General features: G+C 47.6%; 1 protein-coding gene across 3 annotated transcripts in view; it reads right to left on the reverse strand.

The window, feature by feature from the left end:
- LOC146808613 (NACHT, LRR and PYD domains-containing protein 3-like) overlaps positions 1-19949 on the reverse strand; it is an 879818-nt gene that overhangs the window by 693139 nt on the left and 166730 nt on the right. For all 3 annotated transcript variants that reach the window (XM_085623637.1, XM_085623636.1, XM_085623638.1), the window contains one exon: positions 253-321. In XM_085623637.1, coding sequence (XP_085479763.1) covers positions 253-321 — 69 coding nt within the window. The remainder of the gene's footprint in view (positions 1-252; positions 322-19949) is intronic.

A 19949-nucleotide genomic window follows, 5' to 3' on the forward strand; every position in this document is an offset into this window, starting at 1 on the left:
ATTCCCCATACAAAGACCAGAATGTAATTTTGGATCATAACTTGTATTTATTTTACTATTTTCTTTTCTTTTTCTTTTGCTAAATGACTGTTGATGAAGACATTCTCCAAATCAAAGACTTAGTTAGAACACTATACTTAGAAGAGAGGTCATGAAAACCTTCAACTTCACCTGGTGATGGGATAGGACAAGAGGCGTCTTCCCTCACTTACCCAAACGCATGATTGGAAGAAGAGATGGTTTGAAAGTTACCTGTGGCTCCTTCCGCTTCATTCAAGGGGCATCTTTCTTCACTGAGGTCCCAGCATTCTCGATCCTCACCTAAGAAGAGAGAAAGAGAAAGAGAGAGAAATAACTGTATAATGAATTGCAACCAATACTTGTGAATAAAGAACATCATCTAAAGTAAACAGTATTGAGTGTCTTATGTCCCGCTGAACCGCACATCTATAAAATGCATCCCCACCTGAGTGACAGCTTGATATGTTTGGTAGCTATGGAATTGTAATGCTAAACCATCTTTAATGGTAAAGTCAGATTTTTTATTACAATTTTGAAAATGCCATTTTTAGAAAGTTCCTAAACTATACAGGGTTTGGCCCTTAATCAGTAAGACTAGGCCATATATACTTTTGAAATATCAAACAAGTGCCAGTACTGATACCCATTTAACCGTCCATTCACAACCGATGAACACACACCTCAGTTGTAATGATCATTTGAATTTATTTAAAAAAGATTTTGTTTTTATTTATCTTATTTGTGTTTTTCAAATTGTTGTATGAAAGAGTACCACAATTATCAATTTAGACAAATTTCATCAAATCAGGAGGATTACAATACACAGGGACATAACATTTACAATATATACAACATTGAGCACATCACACAGATAATACACACAACAAATATGACATCATGATACAGAATAGTGTTTTTTCGCTCTGGTTCTGTGGAAATAAAGATTTGTTGATACAAAAAAGGCCCCTGATTAATACCATCCAGGGGGTATTCAACTTGTTTTTTACAATCACCAAACAGTGACCCTAGTGAGCTCACACAAAAACATTTATCAAATTCTAAATTAATTGCACATGAGCAACAGTGGTATTACAGGTACAGTTGGGAGAAAAACTGTTGACGCCTTTGAAACCCTTGCAAGTATCTTGTAGGGTTCTTCTCAGGACTCACAACAGAAAAGAGCTCTTCCGGGGGTGTCGTCTGGCCGCTGTGGGAGGCCCCGGACAGCCATGTGGAGCCTTTCGGATTGCGGGCGACAGCGTATTTGTGAAGCAGGCGCTGTATAAACATAAGGATTCACTAATGTGACATTTTCGAAGCTTGCCAGTCTTTCTTTCATAAAGTCCGGACGTGGGTCTTTTGTCGGCAGCGGCGCTCCGATGCGGAGGTGACACAGATCACAGGTCTCAGCTCTCTTGGAGTATGGCGCGCAGCTCTGATCTGACAAGAGGGCTTGAGGAGACTATGTTGCGCGGCGGATTCTTAAAACTGAGATGAATGCTTTTGAAGAGAACCTCGTATTTAGGTCTCGCTGAGCCCAGCGCAGCTGGCTCGGAGAGACATTTTGTATGTGGGATTTTCAAAGTGCTGCTGGCTGGCCTAACGCTTGCGTTCACGCGATCGTGCACGCGCAGCCGGCCGCCAGCAGCACTTTGAAAACTCGTGCGTCATCGCGATCACTTTCGCTTTCAGAGCGATCGCGATCACGATGATGCACGCGCACACACAACACCCGCTTCTCCCCCTCCCCCACCACATATTGCGTCTCCGGCCGCTCGCGCGTGGCCAACGCTTGTATTCTCTGCATTCTTGTCCCCCAGAAAACAGGGTTCTACTTCTACCACGACCCTTCACCCTTCAGCCCTCAACCATTCTAGTTTTCACAAAGCCACCACTTTAAATTGCCTGCCTGATATCAGTCTTCAGAGAGGCCTGACTGAAGAACAATCCCACATCTCACCTGGGAAGTGTTGATGCACACAGTTAGGGAGGCTGGGACTACAGCACTGCTGTGGAAGGCTCCCTCTGCGCACTCAAGCCAGCTTCTTTCAAGAGTATGAAGCCCCAACCTAAATTCTTCACAGTTCCTAGAGTTAGTTTTCCTCATAGCCTGTGCAATACAAAAGCAATCACTCGGGAAAAACTGCTTCGTCACTTGGCCCATGTTTAAATCTAACGTTTATTTGTTGACACCGCCTGGCTTTCTCATCAGTCCGCTTTCGTGGGTTTCACTACTGCGTCTACTCACTCATTTCAGCTTTGTTCTTCAACGCCCTCTTCCCTTTCTTTCTTACTTTAGTTCTCGCACAAATTCTCTGACACGTTCTCGCTTTCTTTCTTTTACCTTTGCTCTTCCCGTGTCCTTCGTTCTTTACTCCTCTCATACTATTTCTCTCGCTCGTCATTTATTCTCTTCACACATTTTTTCTCACAGTTGTGCTCCTTCCTTCGCACAAAATTAGTCTATTTTATCTTTTCCTTTTGTTTCTTCAATGATTCCTTCTTAGTGCCCAATATTTTGCTGGCTCTCGCTTTTCTTCCTTTTTTACATTTTTCCTTTATTATTTCATTTCGATATATCAGTCTCTCTTAGGTGTAATTCGTATTTTGGTTTTTTTCTCGGCCCACACATGTTTTTGTCTCTCACTCTCGTTCTATCGCGCCCTAACTGGCTCTATCACGCTTTCTTTCTGTCACTCCCTCTCTCTCTCCCTCACTCTTATCATTCTATAGTTTTCCTCTCTGAACAGCATTTCAGTAACATTTTGCTGCCACGGCGCGCCCCACAAAAACCCTCTTCATATTTAACGCCACCACTAGAGGGTGCCACGAGGTTCTGTAAAAACTATACCAATTATGGTGGAGACGGAGTTGAAAATTGTTTGCAGGAGGCGAGACACTTCGAGGGCTGCTGGGGGAGGAATTTGGGTGCTTAATGAGGGAAACGTGACAATGAGAACATGCATAAGATGCCAGAAGGACAGGACTTGACCGTGGTGGAGCTGGCTGCTCATATCTGAAGAGACCTGGACGTTATGAGTATAAAAACTGACGGGGCCAACTCAATCTTTCATCCTTATTAGTTTGATAAACTGAACATTATTACATTAGGCGAACTTTGAAGTTGTGGTATTTAGGCGTTAAAATGAAACACATGTAAACACGTTATTATTACTTTTGGGCTTTATTTAAGCAGCTGATTTTTACAGATATAATGAAGATTGCTTCATTCCGAATATTTCCTTTACAGTTGTGATACGGTTGTAGAAACACAAAATCTGGCTTGCATTATCGGCTTCCCATTTACCCATTCGTTGTGTTTCTGACCCTCAGCCAATCTCTCTTCTTGTAACAGGTTCAGTAGCGCAGCCGGTCTGTCATGGGGATTAGGATATGCCCCCTGACTGCTGTGTGAATGATAAAATACAGCAATGATCAGGGTTCATTGAGCCCTTAGGCCTCTGGGTCCCGGTGCCACTGCACCTACTGCACCAATGGAAGCACGCCATGGGACAGGTTCGTTTTTTCTGCCTGCTCTGGCAACCAATACAACACGGGCTTTCACATGTACACAAGACAACTGATGAGGGGGGCTCCTCGTATCCTGCTGGTCTGTGTTAGTCTAATTTTTCTTGGAATTTAGAATCTCAGACTGCAGCACTTTCCTGTATCGAGTTGTGGCATAATCCTCAGTCAGGACATGTTTAACTAAGACTCTGCTTCACCGATCTCCTCTGCGTATCGGTATTGTTCTAACAAGCATTGGCAAAGTCAATAGGTTGCGCCTTTTTAAAAACAAACATTGGTCGACTTTTTGGCCTTACCAATGCTTGATGTCCATGGTGAACAGCATTTGCAAAAAGAAAAACAAGCATTGGCAAAGCCAATAGGTCTGGTGTTGACTGCTAGCCTTTCAGTTTTGTCAGCGCTTGTTTTGTTACAGTTTTTGAAAAACGTAATTTGGGAATTCTGCAGGGTCCTCATCCATCTAAAAGTAAAAACATTTTGGACTCAATAAGCTCACATTGTCTTAGTTGTCTTTGGCACTGAAGCGAAATATTCTATACGTGGATGTTCTCCATGTGAAGGGGCAGAATGCCGTCACTCACAGTGAGGTTAGCCAATTACTGATGTGGACAGACACACTGCCCATGATGTATGCTGAAGATGGTGGAAGAAAATGGTAAATGACACAACAAATCAATGGATGAAGGCTGGCTCTGAGCTCTTACAAGTAATTATATTATATATGTAACTTTTTTTAAAATCAAAAGGGCTTGGCTAACGCCCAAATGGATGCTGTCAATGGTAAACAGCATCGGACAAAAAATGCAAAATGGCCGGGCACAAGTTCGTGACGTATGACGTTCTCTGGGAGACATTTTTTTTCCCAGTTTATTACTTCTATGTAGTAATGGTAGCACCCGTGCGCCGCCATTACTACAGAGCAGTAATAAACAGAAACAAGCATTGGCATAGCCAATAGGTCTCGCTTTTGGGACCTTATAAGTATTTAGTTATGCAACTGTTGCATGGCTAAACACTTATAAGGTCCCAAAAGCGAGACCTATTGGCTATGCCAATGCTTGTTTCCTTTATGAATGTTTGCTTCTAGATGAGAAATATATGCGCCTGAAATAATATGATGAAGCTACTGCGGGCCTAGTTGAATACGGACCGCTACTGTACTTAACACGCTACTGGTGCACACCGCAAGTATCTGAGGCTTTTCACGGTTCTACCTGCTGCTGTTACAGATATTCTGTGAGGAGATTCCCGGAGACTGATATCAAAGTGAAAGTGAAGACAACGAAGCGCGAAACCTACAACCTGTGATAAGCAGAGCTGAGGCAGAAACATTTCTTTGATGTCAAACCTACCAAACATATCAACATAATAAATCAGATGAAGAATCTTAATATGTGACGCATGTATGGAGCTTAAAGGGGAAACTCATAAGGAACACAAAACTGAGATGACTTTGTTCTTTTACCCGTCACCCTGAGTGTGAGAAGTTGGCCTGATGTATGATGTCACTAGTTATAGTGTACACCTTATATCAGTCCAAATACCCTTATGGTGATTGGTTGTAAAGTCAACCTTATAGACCAGCTATCCTAGTGGTAGCATGGACAAGAGCAGTCTTAGGCTAAACTCTGAATGGCATGTGAAGCCAGCTGTGATACCATATATAATCCCTTGAATACCAAATGAAAGGACACCACAACAGATATATATATAAAATAAAGTGTATTTATTCTAAGCAAACCCTCAGCACTCTTTATGAGATTAGAGGTAAGTACAACACAGTCTTATTAATGCATACAGTAAGTCACACAGGTAAGTAATACAGTTAGGCCCTAGGGGCCACGCAAACCATATACTAAGTAAGTGGTATAAGGACCACTGTCACGGCAATAGAATAGGCCTAGGCCTAGGGAAATCGCTGGGGCTACACTGCACTAGCAACAGTTAGGAAGTGGGAGGCCCACGGGATTCGTATGCAGAGTGGAAACACTCACGCGTAATGCGTAAAAGTCACTAGCAATAGTACAGTTTAGAAATAGATAGATTTAGGACACTTCCGGAGTAGCTAGGAAGTTGAGACTTGAAACTTAGACACTAGGATAGTCACTATCCTGATGAGCACCGGAGTACCCAAGTTACCTAGCCCACAGGCTGCGGGTGCATAGGGGTGAAGTTGCGTCGGGTTTCGTCGTCGACTCCTATGGATGCCTGAAGAAAGATGCTGACAGGCAGTCAGTGAAGAGTGTCCGGTGGATCCCAAGGCTGGGATCAAGAAGAGAGGAGACCTGCAAGCAGAGGGGACAGAGTCAAGGTCACTAGCCAGGGACCACGTGGAACCAGGAAGGAACCAGACGATGTCGTGAAGAGTTGCAGGTGAAGGTGAAGCTTGTCGCTGCAGCCAGGAGGACCAGGAAGCGTCGAGGACGACCAGGACCAGGAGGCGAGCTGTCCCACGAAGGCTCGTGCTGTCAGCGGCGTCGAAGCTGGGCTAGGACTCACCAGGCCTTGGCAAGCGGAACCCACGAAGAACGGAGGACTTGCTTCAGGATCAGACCAGGAAGGTCTGGGGTGCTTCTTCTTTGCAGGGAAGCAGGAGCCAGTCTGGAGGAGCCAAACCAGCACAGAATATTTCGGGATGCGTCGTCACAAAGGCCACTAGCCAGCGGGCAAGCAACCGGACAGACGCGGCAAGCAGGAAAATGCTGAAGGGCCCCACGCAGAACTCGTTGAGTGTGGGGGGCTGGTCTTCGGTGCAGATGGTGCTTGGGGGTGGGGCTTCTCAATCCCCGGTGCACAACTTCGAGGGTGCCTCAGAAGCTGCGCTTGAAGATACTAGCCACTTTTCCCAGGTAGCCGGTCCCACGTCGCTCGTCGCCTCCACGGGTCTCAGCTCTGCTGTGGACGTGGATCAGGGTCGGAGAAGTCTGGAAGTCAAGGCTCTGGTCGGGCTCTGCAGTCGGTTCCTCGTAGAACGTGGGCAAAGCAAAGGGTAGTCTCTTGATGGTGCCTGTTTGCACAGGGTAGCCACTCCATGGCCACAAGGGAGATTCTTCAGTCTTCTTCTTTCGTCGAATGTCGAAGGTCCAGAGTTTCTGTTCAAGTTTGCAGGTTCAGGATAATCTAAAGTCTTGAGGCCCAACTCCCACTCTTATACTAATCTGGGGGGCTGGGATACCTGCTAGGTCACGCCTTAGGGGTGGGACCTGGGAGGGGGTGGTTACACCCACTTCCCTTTGTCCAGTTTCGCGCCAGAGCTGGGGCTGGAGTGCCCCAGCACCGGTTTGAACTGGACTATGCAAGGAACACCTTGTGTGCCCCAGGCATGTCTCATTCCTTTCAGCCCACCCTGCCCCAATACACTAAAGGCTGTCTGGGGAGGTGCTAGCACCTCCCCAAGCAGGAAACCTATTGTCCAGGCCTCCCTGGCTGGGATCACTCCCAGCTGCAGGAGGTCAGACTTGTGTTGTGGCAGCAGCATCCATTTTGTGATGCTGAGGCTTTGGTCAGAGGCTAACAGTGAAGTATGATTTTAACATGTCTTTCCCTCTAGAAGGGGGGAATAATATCCTCATGTCCAGAAATGGTATGGGGGTATTATTCCACAGTGTTAGACACCTTACACGACATGTTTCGATAAAGCCAAACCATAGTTACCATAACCGTCTAAGATTATAAGGTACTTTAAGAGTATATGGTAGGCTATATCATAGAACAGCTATAAGGACTTGGTTCCGAAAGCTGCAGACAGGCTCAGCTCATGCTAGAGCACCATCTCACATGTTACCAAGCACTCTGCCTCCAGGATTGTTAAGGCCTGCCATAGGAGTGACTGATAGGTACACATGTGTCTATATGTAAGTTAGGTATAGGAATACTACACCTAAGCAAGGGGTGATTACACGACCTTGCCCCAGCTGAGTGATCAGCCAGTTGTGTCAAGATGGAAGGCCAGGCCAGGGGTGGCATAATACCTGCTGCAGCCCCTGGTAGGCCTAGGGTACACCTATGCCCTGGGTACCTAGGGTACACTGTACAGGGGCCAATAAGGTGATCCTATCCAAATGGGTTATGCACCTAAAGTACATAGTGTTAATTTAGAGAGAGAACAGCAGGGCTGTGGGTCTGATCAGCAGGCCCACAGCCACATCTAAGTCGAAAACCAGTAAAGCAAAAGCAAAAAGTGGGGGTGAACATAGAAAGCAGACCCTACTCTCCTACACTGAGCTCTTGGTGAAGCAAGGAAGGATTGATGATCGTGCTACCATTTTATAAAGCCCTTTTCTCCTACAAGTCTTCTTGCTTATTCTACAGGAGAATTGTATCTCTATGTTTGAAAGCCAATAATCTCCCAATACTACTGGTCTTAATATTGCTATCTGCTTCCATATCCCTAATATTGTTCCCAGTATTTCTTCTCATTGACTTTATGCTACTTTGACATAATTATTGCACTGCGTTAACAAGAGTGTCTGAACTATTCCTCTCAGCAAAGTCAAAACGTTGCTTTAATTCTGGGTTAACAATATTTAATAAGTGAAAAAGAGAATCAAGAGATTTACTTACCTGAACACTGAATTAAGTGAACAAAAGAGAACAGTAAGCGAATAATAAAACCATAAAAGAGCCTCTGTACTCGGAAGCTTTGCATAAAGGCCTTTCCACCCCAGAAGCGTTAATTACCATCCCTTCAACTCAAAAGCTACCTCATTCTTCTATTATGACAGTTGCTCCTAACCCAATTATGGATCGTATACTTCAGGAAATATCTGCAGTTGGACGATGTCTAGAAGGCATGGAGACATCCACATCTGCCCTAACAAATGAAACTAAATCTATCCGTGCAGACATTGCTGGTTTTCAAAACCGTCTTCAAAACTTCGCTGAACAAGTTGTTGTTGTGGAGAACCGCCGTAACAATATACCGGATCGGGACCAAGAACTTCTATTCCTTATGAGTAAACCTGTAGATTTGGAAGACAAAAGTGGCCGAGACAATGTACGTTTCTTTGGTTTCTCAGAAAGAATAGAAGGCTCAGACGCTGAGGGGGTCATTAGGATGGCAGGCGCATTATGATGGCGGTGGTAACTGCGGCGGTGTGAAAATCCGTCCACCGCTTTACGGCCGGTATCAATCCGCCCACTGGCATTGCGGGTGGAGCTGGACTGCTAAAATGGTGCCAGTGCCTAGCTTTTTCCACCGTCCGGATTAGGATGCATGGGGAAGCCATCTTTTCCGCGGTGGTCTCCCCGCATTGGGAAGGCTGGCGGGGATAGTGTTTGGGGCCCATTGCGGGCCCCCCTCGTGTTGGGGGGTTGTAGGTGCACTGGGGGTACCCATGGTACCCCCCTACATTTCACTGCACCAAGTGGCTGCCTTTTTTCAACTAATGCTGCCAAGCTCTGGAACTCCCTACCACTCCCCATCTGTAAGGAATCTAACCATCTTGCATTTCGGAGACAACTAAAAACTTGGCTATTCCCATAAAAAAAAGCATCTCCCCCTCTAGCATCCGCTGCAGCGCTGTGATGCCCCCGGGTACCTATGCGCTATACAAAAGCCACTTTCATTTCATTTCATTTCATATCAAGTGTCAGGCACAGTGCTGTGCCTGCCACGAAGTGCAGTGAAATGCTCTTTTTCGCAATGCAGCGGTGCTGCTGCCAGCACCCCCGCCACAATGTTAAAGATGCGGAATTTGACTGTTGCGCCACACCCATGGCGGTCGGACCCAATCTCCGCTACGTCGGAAAACTTTTCTCAAAACAACTCTTCCAAAGATCACAGGTCTTATATTTAATCTACCGTTGGAGTTGCAGAGAGCCCATTGCGTCGGTCCTCTCCAAGGAAGGAAAAATATACGGCCTCGCACACTCGTCGTTTGTTTCTTACGCCATGAACAAGCTTGTCAGTTGATCACAGATGCCCGTATCCATTGTCCATATACATTTGAAGGTCAGGTAATCATCTGGCAGCAGACTTTTCAAAGGAAACAAATGACCGCCATAAAGCCTTTCTCTCTTTCCCACCTCGTCTATGCCAACTAGCCATCAAATATGGTCTTTTTGAACCGGCACGTCTTCGAATCACTAAGGATGGTGCATCTAAAGAATTCTTCAATCCAGTTCATCTTCTGCAATTTTTGGACAACTTTCTTCGACAAAATATGGATTGTGCAGTTGTAGGAGAGTAGGATCTGCTTCACATGGGTACCCCCACTTTTTGCTGGTGTTTCACTGTTTTTCGACCTTAGTCTGGCTGTGGCCCTGCTAATCAGCACCACAGCCTAGCTGCTTCCTCTCTAAAATGGTTTGCATGCATCTTTGGTGCAGGAGGTGCTCAAGGCTGGGGCTACTCGGAGCCCAAAGCACAACTTCGAGGAATCCCAGGAAGATGCTGTTGCTGCAAAGGATCACGGTGATCAGGGGTCAAGGTTCCACTTCACCCACAATAGCCACGGGCCTCAGCTTTGCTGTGGACTCAGGATAGCCTTGGAGAAGTCTGGAAATCTACCTCTGGTGATGCAAAGACTTAGGCGTCTGGTGGGGGCTTCAGCAATGCAGACGGGTCAGTTGCTTCTTTGGAACCTGTCAAGCAAGGGAGTCACTCCTTGACTTCTTCCATCTTCTAGTCGTGATAGAAAGTCGAAGGTCCAGGATATATGTTGCAGAGTTTTGTCCAGGGTAATCTAAAGTCGCAAGGACTGGGTTCCCATAATTATACTAAGTTTGGGGGTTGGACATATTCTATGGACCCACCTATGGGAGGGTTTGGAAAGAGGGGTGGTTACACCCATTTTCTTTGTCCACTTTCACGCCAGAGCAGTGGCAGGTAGACCCTGCAACAGGTTTGAACTGGACTATGCACAGGGACACCAAGTGTGCCCCCAGTGCAGGACTTCAAAGCACCAGAGAGTGCTCCTGCCCAGCCCCAATACACATCTGCCTGTCTGGGGAGGTGGTTACACCTCCCTTCGACAGGAAACCTATTGTCCAGGCCTCCCCTGCCGGAGTTTTGGTCAGCAGCAGGAGGCCAGACCCATGTCTGTGGCAGAGGCATCCATTTGGTGATGCCAGGGCTCAGGAAAGTCCTACCGGGTTTGACCGGTGTGAACATGTTTCTCCCTCTAGAAGGGTGGAATGCTACCCCCGCCTCCAGAACTGGCGGGGGGGGGATAGTATTAAAAAGCGTTTGACACCAAACACGACATGTTTTGATGCAGCCATTCCAAACTTAGCATTTACCGCGGGGTTATAATGCACTATAAGAGTATATGGTATGGCTTTATCACAGAACAGCCATAAGGAAGGGTTTCTGAAAGCTGCAGATGGGATCAGCTCATGCTTGGGCACCCTCTCACACAAAACCAAGCACTCTGCCTTCAGGATTGTCAAGGCCTGCCATAGGAGTGACTTATAGGTTTATATGTGTCTGTATATATATATGTGGATATAGGTAGCCTATACCACTGTAAGGGGTGCAAGTAGACCCTTACCCAGGCTGCAGTAGCAGACCTGTGGTGTCATTTTGGAGTGCTTCCCAGGGGTGGCATAATACATGCTTCAGCCCCTGGTAGGCCTCTGAGGTACCTAGGCCCTAGGTACATAGTATACCATATACTAGGAGCTTATAAGGAACTCCAGAATCCAATTAGATTGGGACCAGTTTCAAGTGGGACCGCTTGAGGCTCCTTCGCGATCACTAGCCCGTTGGCTAGCAGGTCCCCACGAAGGCAACTCCTTTTTTACTTGGGCTTTCCTGGTTGCTCCGGACGTGCCCTGACTTACCCTTGGTGGGTGAGGACCTCAGACCTTGCTGGTCTGCACCGCAGTCCTTTCTCTGAATTTCAGTGACTTGCCGTTGCCAAGGCTTGTTGGGTCCAATCTGGTCACCGATACCGCAGCACTCGACAAACTTAGTGGGACAGTTGGAATCTGGCTCATGGACATTGTTGACGCCTCCTGGACCTCGTGGCTGAAGAGTCAAGACAGCCATCAACTCACCTGAAGCACCCGACATCTGTGGGCATTGGTCCATCCTGCCCTCGGTCACTGGCTAGTGACCCAAACTCTTTCCCCTCTGCTTTCAGGTTGCTTACATCCTAGATCCAGGCTTGGATTTCTTCGGACACTTCTCCTCTTCACGGCAGCAGCAGTTCTGTGCAGGCTTCCATTGCAATCGACGACGCGACCCGACACAAAAGACACCTATGCACCCGGCTTCCCTGGGTGAGGTAACTCGAGTATTCTGGTGCTCCCGTGGATGCTAGCCCTAGAACTTCTTAAGTCCAAAAGGGTTTTGTCCTGACTCGACTCTAAGTATCCCTAATCTTTAAATTTCCAACCGCGATATTGCCCATAGAAGATAACGGGAACCCGCGGTTGTGTTTACACACTGCATACACTCCCCATGGGTCCCCTGTGTCACTACCTTGGGTGGTTCCTTGGGGTCCCAGCGATTCTGCAGACTCTAGGCCTTGTGTCTCGTTCAGTCGTGGTTCTTATACCACTTTTTTGGTATATGGTTTGGTACGCCCCTAGGGCCCAAACGTGTTTTTGTGCTATTACTGATAATTGCTAACTTGTAAACAAAGTACTTCGAACTCCAGTCTCATAAAGAGACTAGAGGGGTGTGTGTTAACTTAAATACATATAATTTAAATATATACCTGGTGTGGTTGTCCTTTCATTTGATCATTCAAGAGATTATAGACTGGTAAAACATGCTGCTTTACATTCCTTCAAGACTTAGCCTGAAGGCTGCTCTCCATAGCTACCACTAGGATAGCTTTCATATAAGGTTGTCTTTAACCAGTCACCATAAGGGGTTGTTTGGACTGATACAAGGTGCCCACTAGAACTATTGCGCAGCATATATCAGGCCACCTTCTTACAGCAGTGCCTATATCAGAGCTAAAGTCTCAACCTCCTCCAGTTATCTCCAAAATATCTTCTGGTGGAACTAGACGAAATCCAGGTAGCTCCAAATCCAGGTAGCTCCTAGCAGTGACCGAACATCTGAGGGTCACACTGGATGAGGGACGTACTTCGGCACTGATTCTATTAGACCTTAGTGCCGCGTTTGATATGGTCTCCCACCCGGTTCTTCTGCAACGGCTGGAGGAGGCGGGTATTGTGGGCTTGGCCATGGATTGGTTTGCCTCCTTTCTCTCTGAGAGGACCTTCCAAGTGACGGTACCCCCTTTTTCCTTGCGGATCCATACTTTCAAACAAGGGGTGCCACAGGGCTCAGCATTGAGCCCCGCGCATTTCAACCTTTATGTTCAACCATTAGCAGCTGTGGCTAGGAGCAGAGGGCTGACAATAGTATTGTATACCGACGATACACAGCTGGTGGTGGCACTCTCTGGCAATTCTGTGCAGGATGCTTCAAAGTTTCAGAGCGATCTTGCAACTATTGCTGAGTGGATGTCGGCCAACTGTTTGCAGCTCAACGCGAGTAAATCTGAAGTCCTGCTGGTTGGGCGGGATGTAGAGTTGTGGAGTGAGCGTTGGTGGCCTACAAGCTTGGGCTATGCTCCCACCCCCAAACTGGTGGTAAAAAATGTGGGTGTCTGGGTGAACTCAGCCCTCAGCTTTCAGGTCCAAACAAAGAAAGTGGCAGAGACCTGCTTCGGCATTCTGCGGGGGCTCAAACCACTGCTAGGTTACTTTGATCTGCCCACTCAACAGGTTATCATTCAGGCTGCCATTCTGTCTAGAATGGATTATGCAAACTCGCTCTATCTAGGGATTATTAAGTCTGAGACTTTGAGATTACAGACAGTTCAGAAGGTGGCAGCCAGAACTCTTCTTGGCCTCCCGAGAACTTGCTCTTCCTCTTGTGCCATCTGCCGACTACACTGGTTGCAGGTGCAGAAGCGTGGAGTTTAAGTCCCTTTGCATCGCTTTTAAAATCTTGAACTCTTCTTCTCCTGGTATTTTGGCCACTCTGCTCTCACCTTATACTCCCTTCGGCCAACTTCATTCCATGGGCCAACATTTGGCGTAGTTCCTAGGGTAAGGAGAGTACAGGCTGGTGGGCATTCCTTCCACACACTGGCAGCCAAACTGTGGAACTCTCTCCCACCGTCAATCCATGGCTTAACCAATTACTTGGCATTCCATAAGGCAATTAAGACACATCTCTTCCCCTCACTGTAGGTTCCTTTGTTTTTTAATTGATTTTCCTGTTAGTTGCTATTAGCACCGGGACGCCCCTTCGCTGGGGTAGCTGTGCGCTCTATAAACAATATAACATAACAAAGTCGTCCCAGTGCCCCTATTAAGATTGTTTGAACTGCAAGTGCTTGACAATGTGCGTGGAACTTAAAGAGGATGGAAGCCCCCCCGACACTTGTTCAGAGTAAGTGAACTGTGTATTATTCCTTGTGTTTTCACACAATTGTGTGTGGAGTGAATGAGTTCTGGACAATTGGCCTCCCACTTTTGTTTTATTTCTGTTATAGTTAGACTTTTATTTGAGTGCCATTTTTCTTCTGAAAGCCCACGAGCGCTTGACCTGCTTTGTGGTTGTGATTTATGGTTATGTTATGATTTTCTGAGCAGTCGTTAACTCTCCAGAGAGAGCACTAGATCAACACAAGAGATTTAGGGGGAGCTTCTGAGCGCTACAATGTTCCGCATTTACCCGTGAGTCATTTCTTACTCTGAGAACTCCTTGGTCAATCCACCCATCCTGTGATATGAAGAGCGAAGAGAGTGATCGAAGGTGATTGTGTGAACTATTAGGTATTGTACTGTTTCATGGTCACACCGTGAGTGTAATCCCTCACTGATCCATCTGTGTACCATTGTTCCATCCAGACAACGCTCCCAGGGACAACACTGATGGCCTATTTCAAGGGTCTTATAAAGCACATGGCTACCCAAACACAGGCTTCCCAGCACTAACAGGTAACCTGATAGGGGAAGATTGAAACCACTTCAGGAGAACAGATACGTTTCAGTTGTTTTCGGAAACTAAGCAGGTTATCATTAGATATTAGACTGAACTGCAGTGAATTCCAAAGCTTAAAAGCCAAGTAAGCATAGGTATAGGTGCATCCCCCCTTCTGCCTCTCTTTATTTCTGGTATAGTCAAGAGAGTGGTTGCTTCAAGAGAGAATGACCTACTGTGATCCCAAAGACCTGGCTAGACCTGGCTGCAAGGTGTACCAAGTTCTTTTTTCTCTCTTCCAACCCCCTTCCCTCTTGGGACATCTGGTGGGATTCCTGTGACATATCAGCAGTGCCAAGAGGTGTCGCAGGAGGCTAGGGGGGCATTCATTGCCCCTGCAGATGTCCTGCTTTTTAGATGAGTGGTAGTGCAACAACAGTCGCTAGTCTCCCGTTCAGAGCCACAGGGACATTACAGGCTCCCACCATCCTCAAATTGCACCTGGACCCAGTCTGAGTGAGTCCTGAACCCCCAATCGTCTCCATCTACTCCTGAACCCTTAGTTGTGGTGCTAAAGGTGCCCAGGTGGCCATTCTCCAAAACTAAGGACTTAGACAAGATTTGGAAAAAAGAGCTCTAAGATCCAGGAGGAGGGGACCCGGACCATCCTGCTCACCTATCTGCCCAAGCTGCATCGCTGGTCTGATTGACTTTGAGGCTTTTCCCGCTAAGTTCATCTCTGCAGCAGCAAATCCATTTCAATGGTCATTCACCAAAAGGGGCATCCATCTTCGACTACAGCCTTCTGCTTCTTCCCACTGGAGATTTTCGACTTCCATTTTGGTGACTAAATCTTTTCTGCAGCTTCGCTTCATGACCATCTGACGATGAAGCTCCCTCCTTGGACACACCTGCAGCCATGACCCTCTGAACTTCTCAGACATTTTTCTCTCAAATATTTTCAAAGTCGGAAGGTAAACGCTGACCTAGCCCAATTCACTTCTTGGGGCTCATTTGGATAGTGGGCGGATCGCCACCCCCCGTATGGCGGTGGCGATCCGCCCGCTAAAAACCACCACCCGCTTCCAAATTCCCCCCACCACATTACCATGGCGGGGGGGACCCCGGCAGACGGAAAGACCATCTGCCGGTTTTCCACCCGGTTGCAGAGTCGACCGGGCGGAAAAGCAGCTAACATGGTGGCGGTGTCAGGGACAGACCGCCATCCATATTAGCATAAATGCGGGGATGTGCCTTGCCGCCATGGAAATGTAGGCGGTTTTGCCACTGGCGGCCCATAGCGGGCCCCCAGGGATTCTGGGGGGTGGCGGGGTGCACATGGGAGGTACCTATGGTACCCCCCTGCAGTTCCATGCACAACATGGCAGGCACCACGCAGTGCCTGCCACATTGTGCATGGAGGTGCACAACATGCCTTCCTGGTATTGCGGTGGGCTGTGCTGAGAGCACCGCCCGCCACAATGTCAGGAATGCAGATGTGCCCGCCAGTGTGGCGGGCGCATCCTAATGTCTGCAACGGGACCCCCGAACCGATGTGGGCGGTCCCATTCTCCGACAGAATGCTCGGACTAAGTCCGCCCGCCATCCTAATGACCCTCCTTGTATCTGAATCATGCTCCATCACTGTAGGTCTTAACTTGCAACTTTGACCCGGGTTTGCGCGCCCAGATGTCCACAGTTGGTGCTTTTATATTTTAGGCACTATTTTGGACCTTCAACTTTAAAAATGTATAACTTCGGTTCTACTGATTGGATGTTCGTCGTTTTGATGTCAAATAATTTATTAAAATTTACTCTATTGTTCTGAATTGGTTTGGGATTTGTCTGGTGTTGTGTTTTCACTTAATCACGGTTTGTGTGTTGCATAAATATTTTACACCTTTCCTCTGAGTTAAGCATATACATAACGTTTTCCTAGGGCGCTAATTAAAACAAATAATTAACCACTGAATGTGAATATGGTGCATCGATTTGCAATAAAATGTATTTAAGGCATACTGCCTAATCAGAGACCATTACCATTGTAACAATATATGTCCCAACGAGCTTTTCTAAACCATGAAAGTATATACTCCCAAAACAACTTCTAACAACTGATGAATTATTGTTGAATATGGGATATTTTCAGCCAACACGTCTTGAGCGGCGTTTACATGCCGCTTCTTCGGGGATGAAATTGCAAGAACAAAACCATTTTTCATCAATCTACTCATTCTCAAAGTTGAATCATAACTTCACAGTCTGATTGGTCTGCAGTCTTCTGGTGAGTTTCTTGTTGATCTCAGCATAGAGGATGTTCCCATGGTTCAGCTTGCTTGTGGCAAGGGCGTGCGTCTGATTGGTGTGCAGTCTTCTGGTGAGTTTCTTGTTGATCCAGGCATAGAGGATGTTCCCATGGTTCAGCTTGCTTGTGGCAAGGGCGTGCGTCTCATTGGTCTGCAGTCTTCTGGTGAGTTTCTTGTTGATCCCAGCATAGAGGATGTTCCCGTGGTTCAGCTTGCTTGTGACAAGGGCGTGCGTCTGATTGGTCTGCAGTCTTCTGGTGAGTTTCTTGTTGATCCCAGCATAGAGGATGTTCCCATGGTTCAGCTTGCTTGTGGCAAGGGCGTGCGTCTGATTGGTCTGCAGTCTTCTGGTGAGTTCCTTGTTGATCCCAGCATAGAGGATGTTCCCGTGGTTCAGCTTGCTTGTGACAAGGGGTTGCGTCTGATTGGTCTGCAGTCTTCTGGTGAGTTTCTTGTTGATTCCAGCATAGAGGATGTTCCCGTGGTTCTGCTTGCTTTTGACAAGGGCGCGCGTCTGATTGGTCTGCAGTCTTCTGGTGAGTTTCTTGTTGATCTCAGCATAGAGTAAGTTCTCGTGGTTCTGCTTGCTTGTGACAAGGGCGTGCGTCTGATTGGTGTGCAGTCTTCTGGTGAGTTTCTTGTTGATCTCATCATAGAGTAAGTTCTCGTGGTTCAGCTTGCTTGTGACAAGGGGTTGCGTCTGATTGGTCTGCAGTCTTCTGGTGAGTTTCTTGTTGATCCAGGCATAGAGGATGTTCCCATGGTTCAGCTTGCTTGTGACAAGGGCGTGCGTCTGATTGGTGTGCAGTCTTCTGGTGAGTTTCTTGTTGATCCCAGCATAGAGGATGTTCCCATGGTTCAGCTTGCTTGTGGCAAGGGCGTGCGTCTGATTGGTCTGCAGACTTCTGGTGAGTTTCTTGTTGATCCCAGCATAGAGGATGTTCCCGTGGTTCAGCTTGCTTGTGACAAGGGCGTGCGTCTGATTGGTCTGCAGACTTCTGGTGAGTTTCTTGTTGATCCCAGCATAGAGGATGTTCCCGTGGTTCAGCTTGCTTGTGACCAGGGCGTGCGTCTGATTGGTCTGCAGTCTTCTGGTGAGTTTCTTGTTGATCCCAGCATAGAGGATGTTCCCATGGTTCAGCTTGCTTGTGACAAGGGCGTGCGTCTGATTGGTCTGCAGTCTTCTGGTGAGTTTCTTGTTGATCCCAGCATAGAGGATGTTCCCATGGTTCAGCTTGCTTGTGGCAAGGGCGTGCGTCTGATTGGTCTGCAGTCTTCTGGTGAGTTTCTTGTTGATCCCAGCATAGAGGATGTTCCCGTGGTTCAGCTTGCTTGTGGCAAGGGCGTGCGTCTGACTGGTCTGCAGTCTTCTGGTGAGTTCCTTGTTGATCCCAGCATAGAGGATGTTCCCGTGGTTCTGCTTGCTTGTGACAAGGGCGTGCGTCTGATTGGTCTGCAGTCTTCTGGTGAGTTCCTTGTTGATCCCAGCATAGAGGATGTTCCCGTGGTTCTGCTTGCTTGTGGCAAGGGCGTGCGTCTGATTGGTGTGCAGTCTTCTGGTGAGTTTCTTGTTGATCCAGGCATAGAGGATGTTCCCATGGTTCAGCTTGCTTGTGGCAAGGGCGTGCGTCTGATTGGTCTGCAGTCTTCTGGTGAGTTCCTTGTTGATCCCAGCATAGAGAATGTTCCCGTGGGTCTGCTTGCTTGTGACAAGGGCGTGCGTCTGATTGGTCTGCAGTCTTCTGGTGAGTTTCTTGTTGATCCAGGCATAGAGGATGTTCCCATGGTTCAGCTTGCTTGTGGCAAGGGCGTGCGTCTGATTGGTGTGCAGTCTTCTGGTGAGTTTCTTGTTGATCCCAGCATAGAGGATGTTCCCATGGTTCAGCTTGCTTGTGACAAGGGCGTGCGTCTGATTGGTGTGCAGTCTTCTGGTGAGTTTCTTGTTGATCCAGGCATAGAGGATGTTCCCGTGGTTCAGCTTGCTTGTGACAAGGGCGTGCGTCTGATTGGTCTGCAGTCTTCTGGTGAGTTTCTTGTTGATCCCAGCATAGAGGATGTTCTCGTGCTTCAGCTTGCTTGTGACCAGGGCGTGCGTCTGATTGGTGTGCAGTCTTCTGGTGAGTTTCTTGTTGATCCATGCATAGAGGATGTTCCCAATGGTTCAGCTTGCTTGTGACAAGGGCGTGCGTCTGATTGGTCTGCAGTCTTCTGGTGAGTTTCTTGTTGATCCCAGCATAGAGGATGTTCCCATGGTTCAGCTTGCTTGTGACAAGGGCGTGCGTCTGATTGGTGTGCAGTCTTCTGGTGAGTTTCTTGTTGATCCAGGCATAGAGGATGTTCCCGTGGTTCAGCTTGCTTGTGACAAGGGGTTGCGTCTGATTGGTCTGCAGACTTCTGGTGAGTTTGTTGTTGATCCCAGCATAGAGGATGTTCCCATGGTTCAGCTTGCTTGTGACAAGGGCGTGCGTCTGATTGGTCTGCAGTCTTCTGGTGAGTTTCTTGTTGATCCCAGCATAGAGGATGTTCCCAATGGTTCAGCTTTCTTGTGACCAGGGCGTGCGTCTGATTGGTGTGCAGTCTTCTGGTGAGTTTCTTGTTGATCCCAGCATAGAGGATGTTCCCATGGTTCAGCTTGCTTGTGACAAGGGCGTGCGTCTGATTGGTGTGCAGTCTTCTGGTGAGTTTCTTGTTGATCCCAGCATAGAGGATGTTCCCGTGGTTCAGCTTGCTTGTGACAAGGGCGTGCGTCTGATTGGTCTGCAGTCTTCTGGTGAGTTTCTTGTTGATCCCAGCATAGAGGATGTTCCCATGGTTCAGCTTGCTTGTGACAAGGGGTTGCGTCTGATTGGTCTGCAGTCTTCTGGTGAGTTTCTTGTTGATCCCAGCATAGAGGATGTTCCCGTGGTTCAGCTTGCTTGTGGCAAGGGCGTGCGTCTGATTGGTCTGCAGTCTTCTGGTGAGTTCCTTGTTGATCCAGGCATAGAGGATGTTCCCATGGTTCAGCTTGCTTGTGGCAAGGGCGTGCGTCTGATTGGTCTGCAGTCTTCTGGTGAGTTTCTTGTTGATCCCAGCATAGAGGATGTTCCCGTGGTTCAGCTTGCTTGTGACAAGGGCGTGCGTCTGATTGGTCTGCAGACTTCTGGTGAGTTTCTTGTTGATCCAGGCATAGAGGATGTTCCCATGGTTCAGCTTGCTTG

The sequence above is a fragment of the Triturus cristatus genome, chromosome 8, assembly GCF_964204655.1.
Source record: "Triturus cristatus chromosome 8, aTriCri1.1, whole genome shotgun sequence".
NCBI classification, from domain to species: Eukaryota; Metazoa; Chordata; class Amphibia; order Caudata; family Salamandridae; genus Triturus; species Triturus cristatus.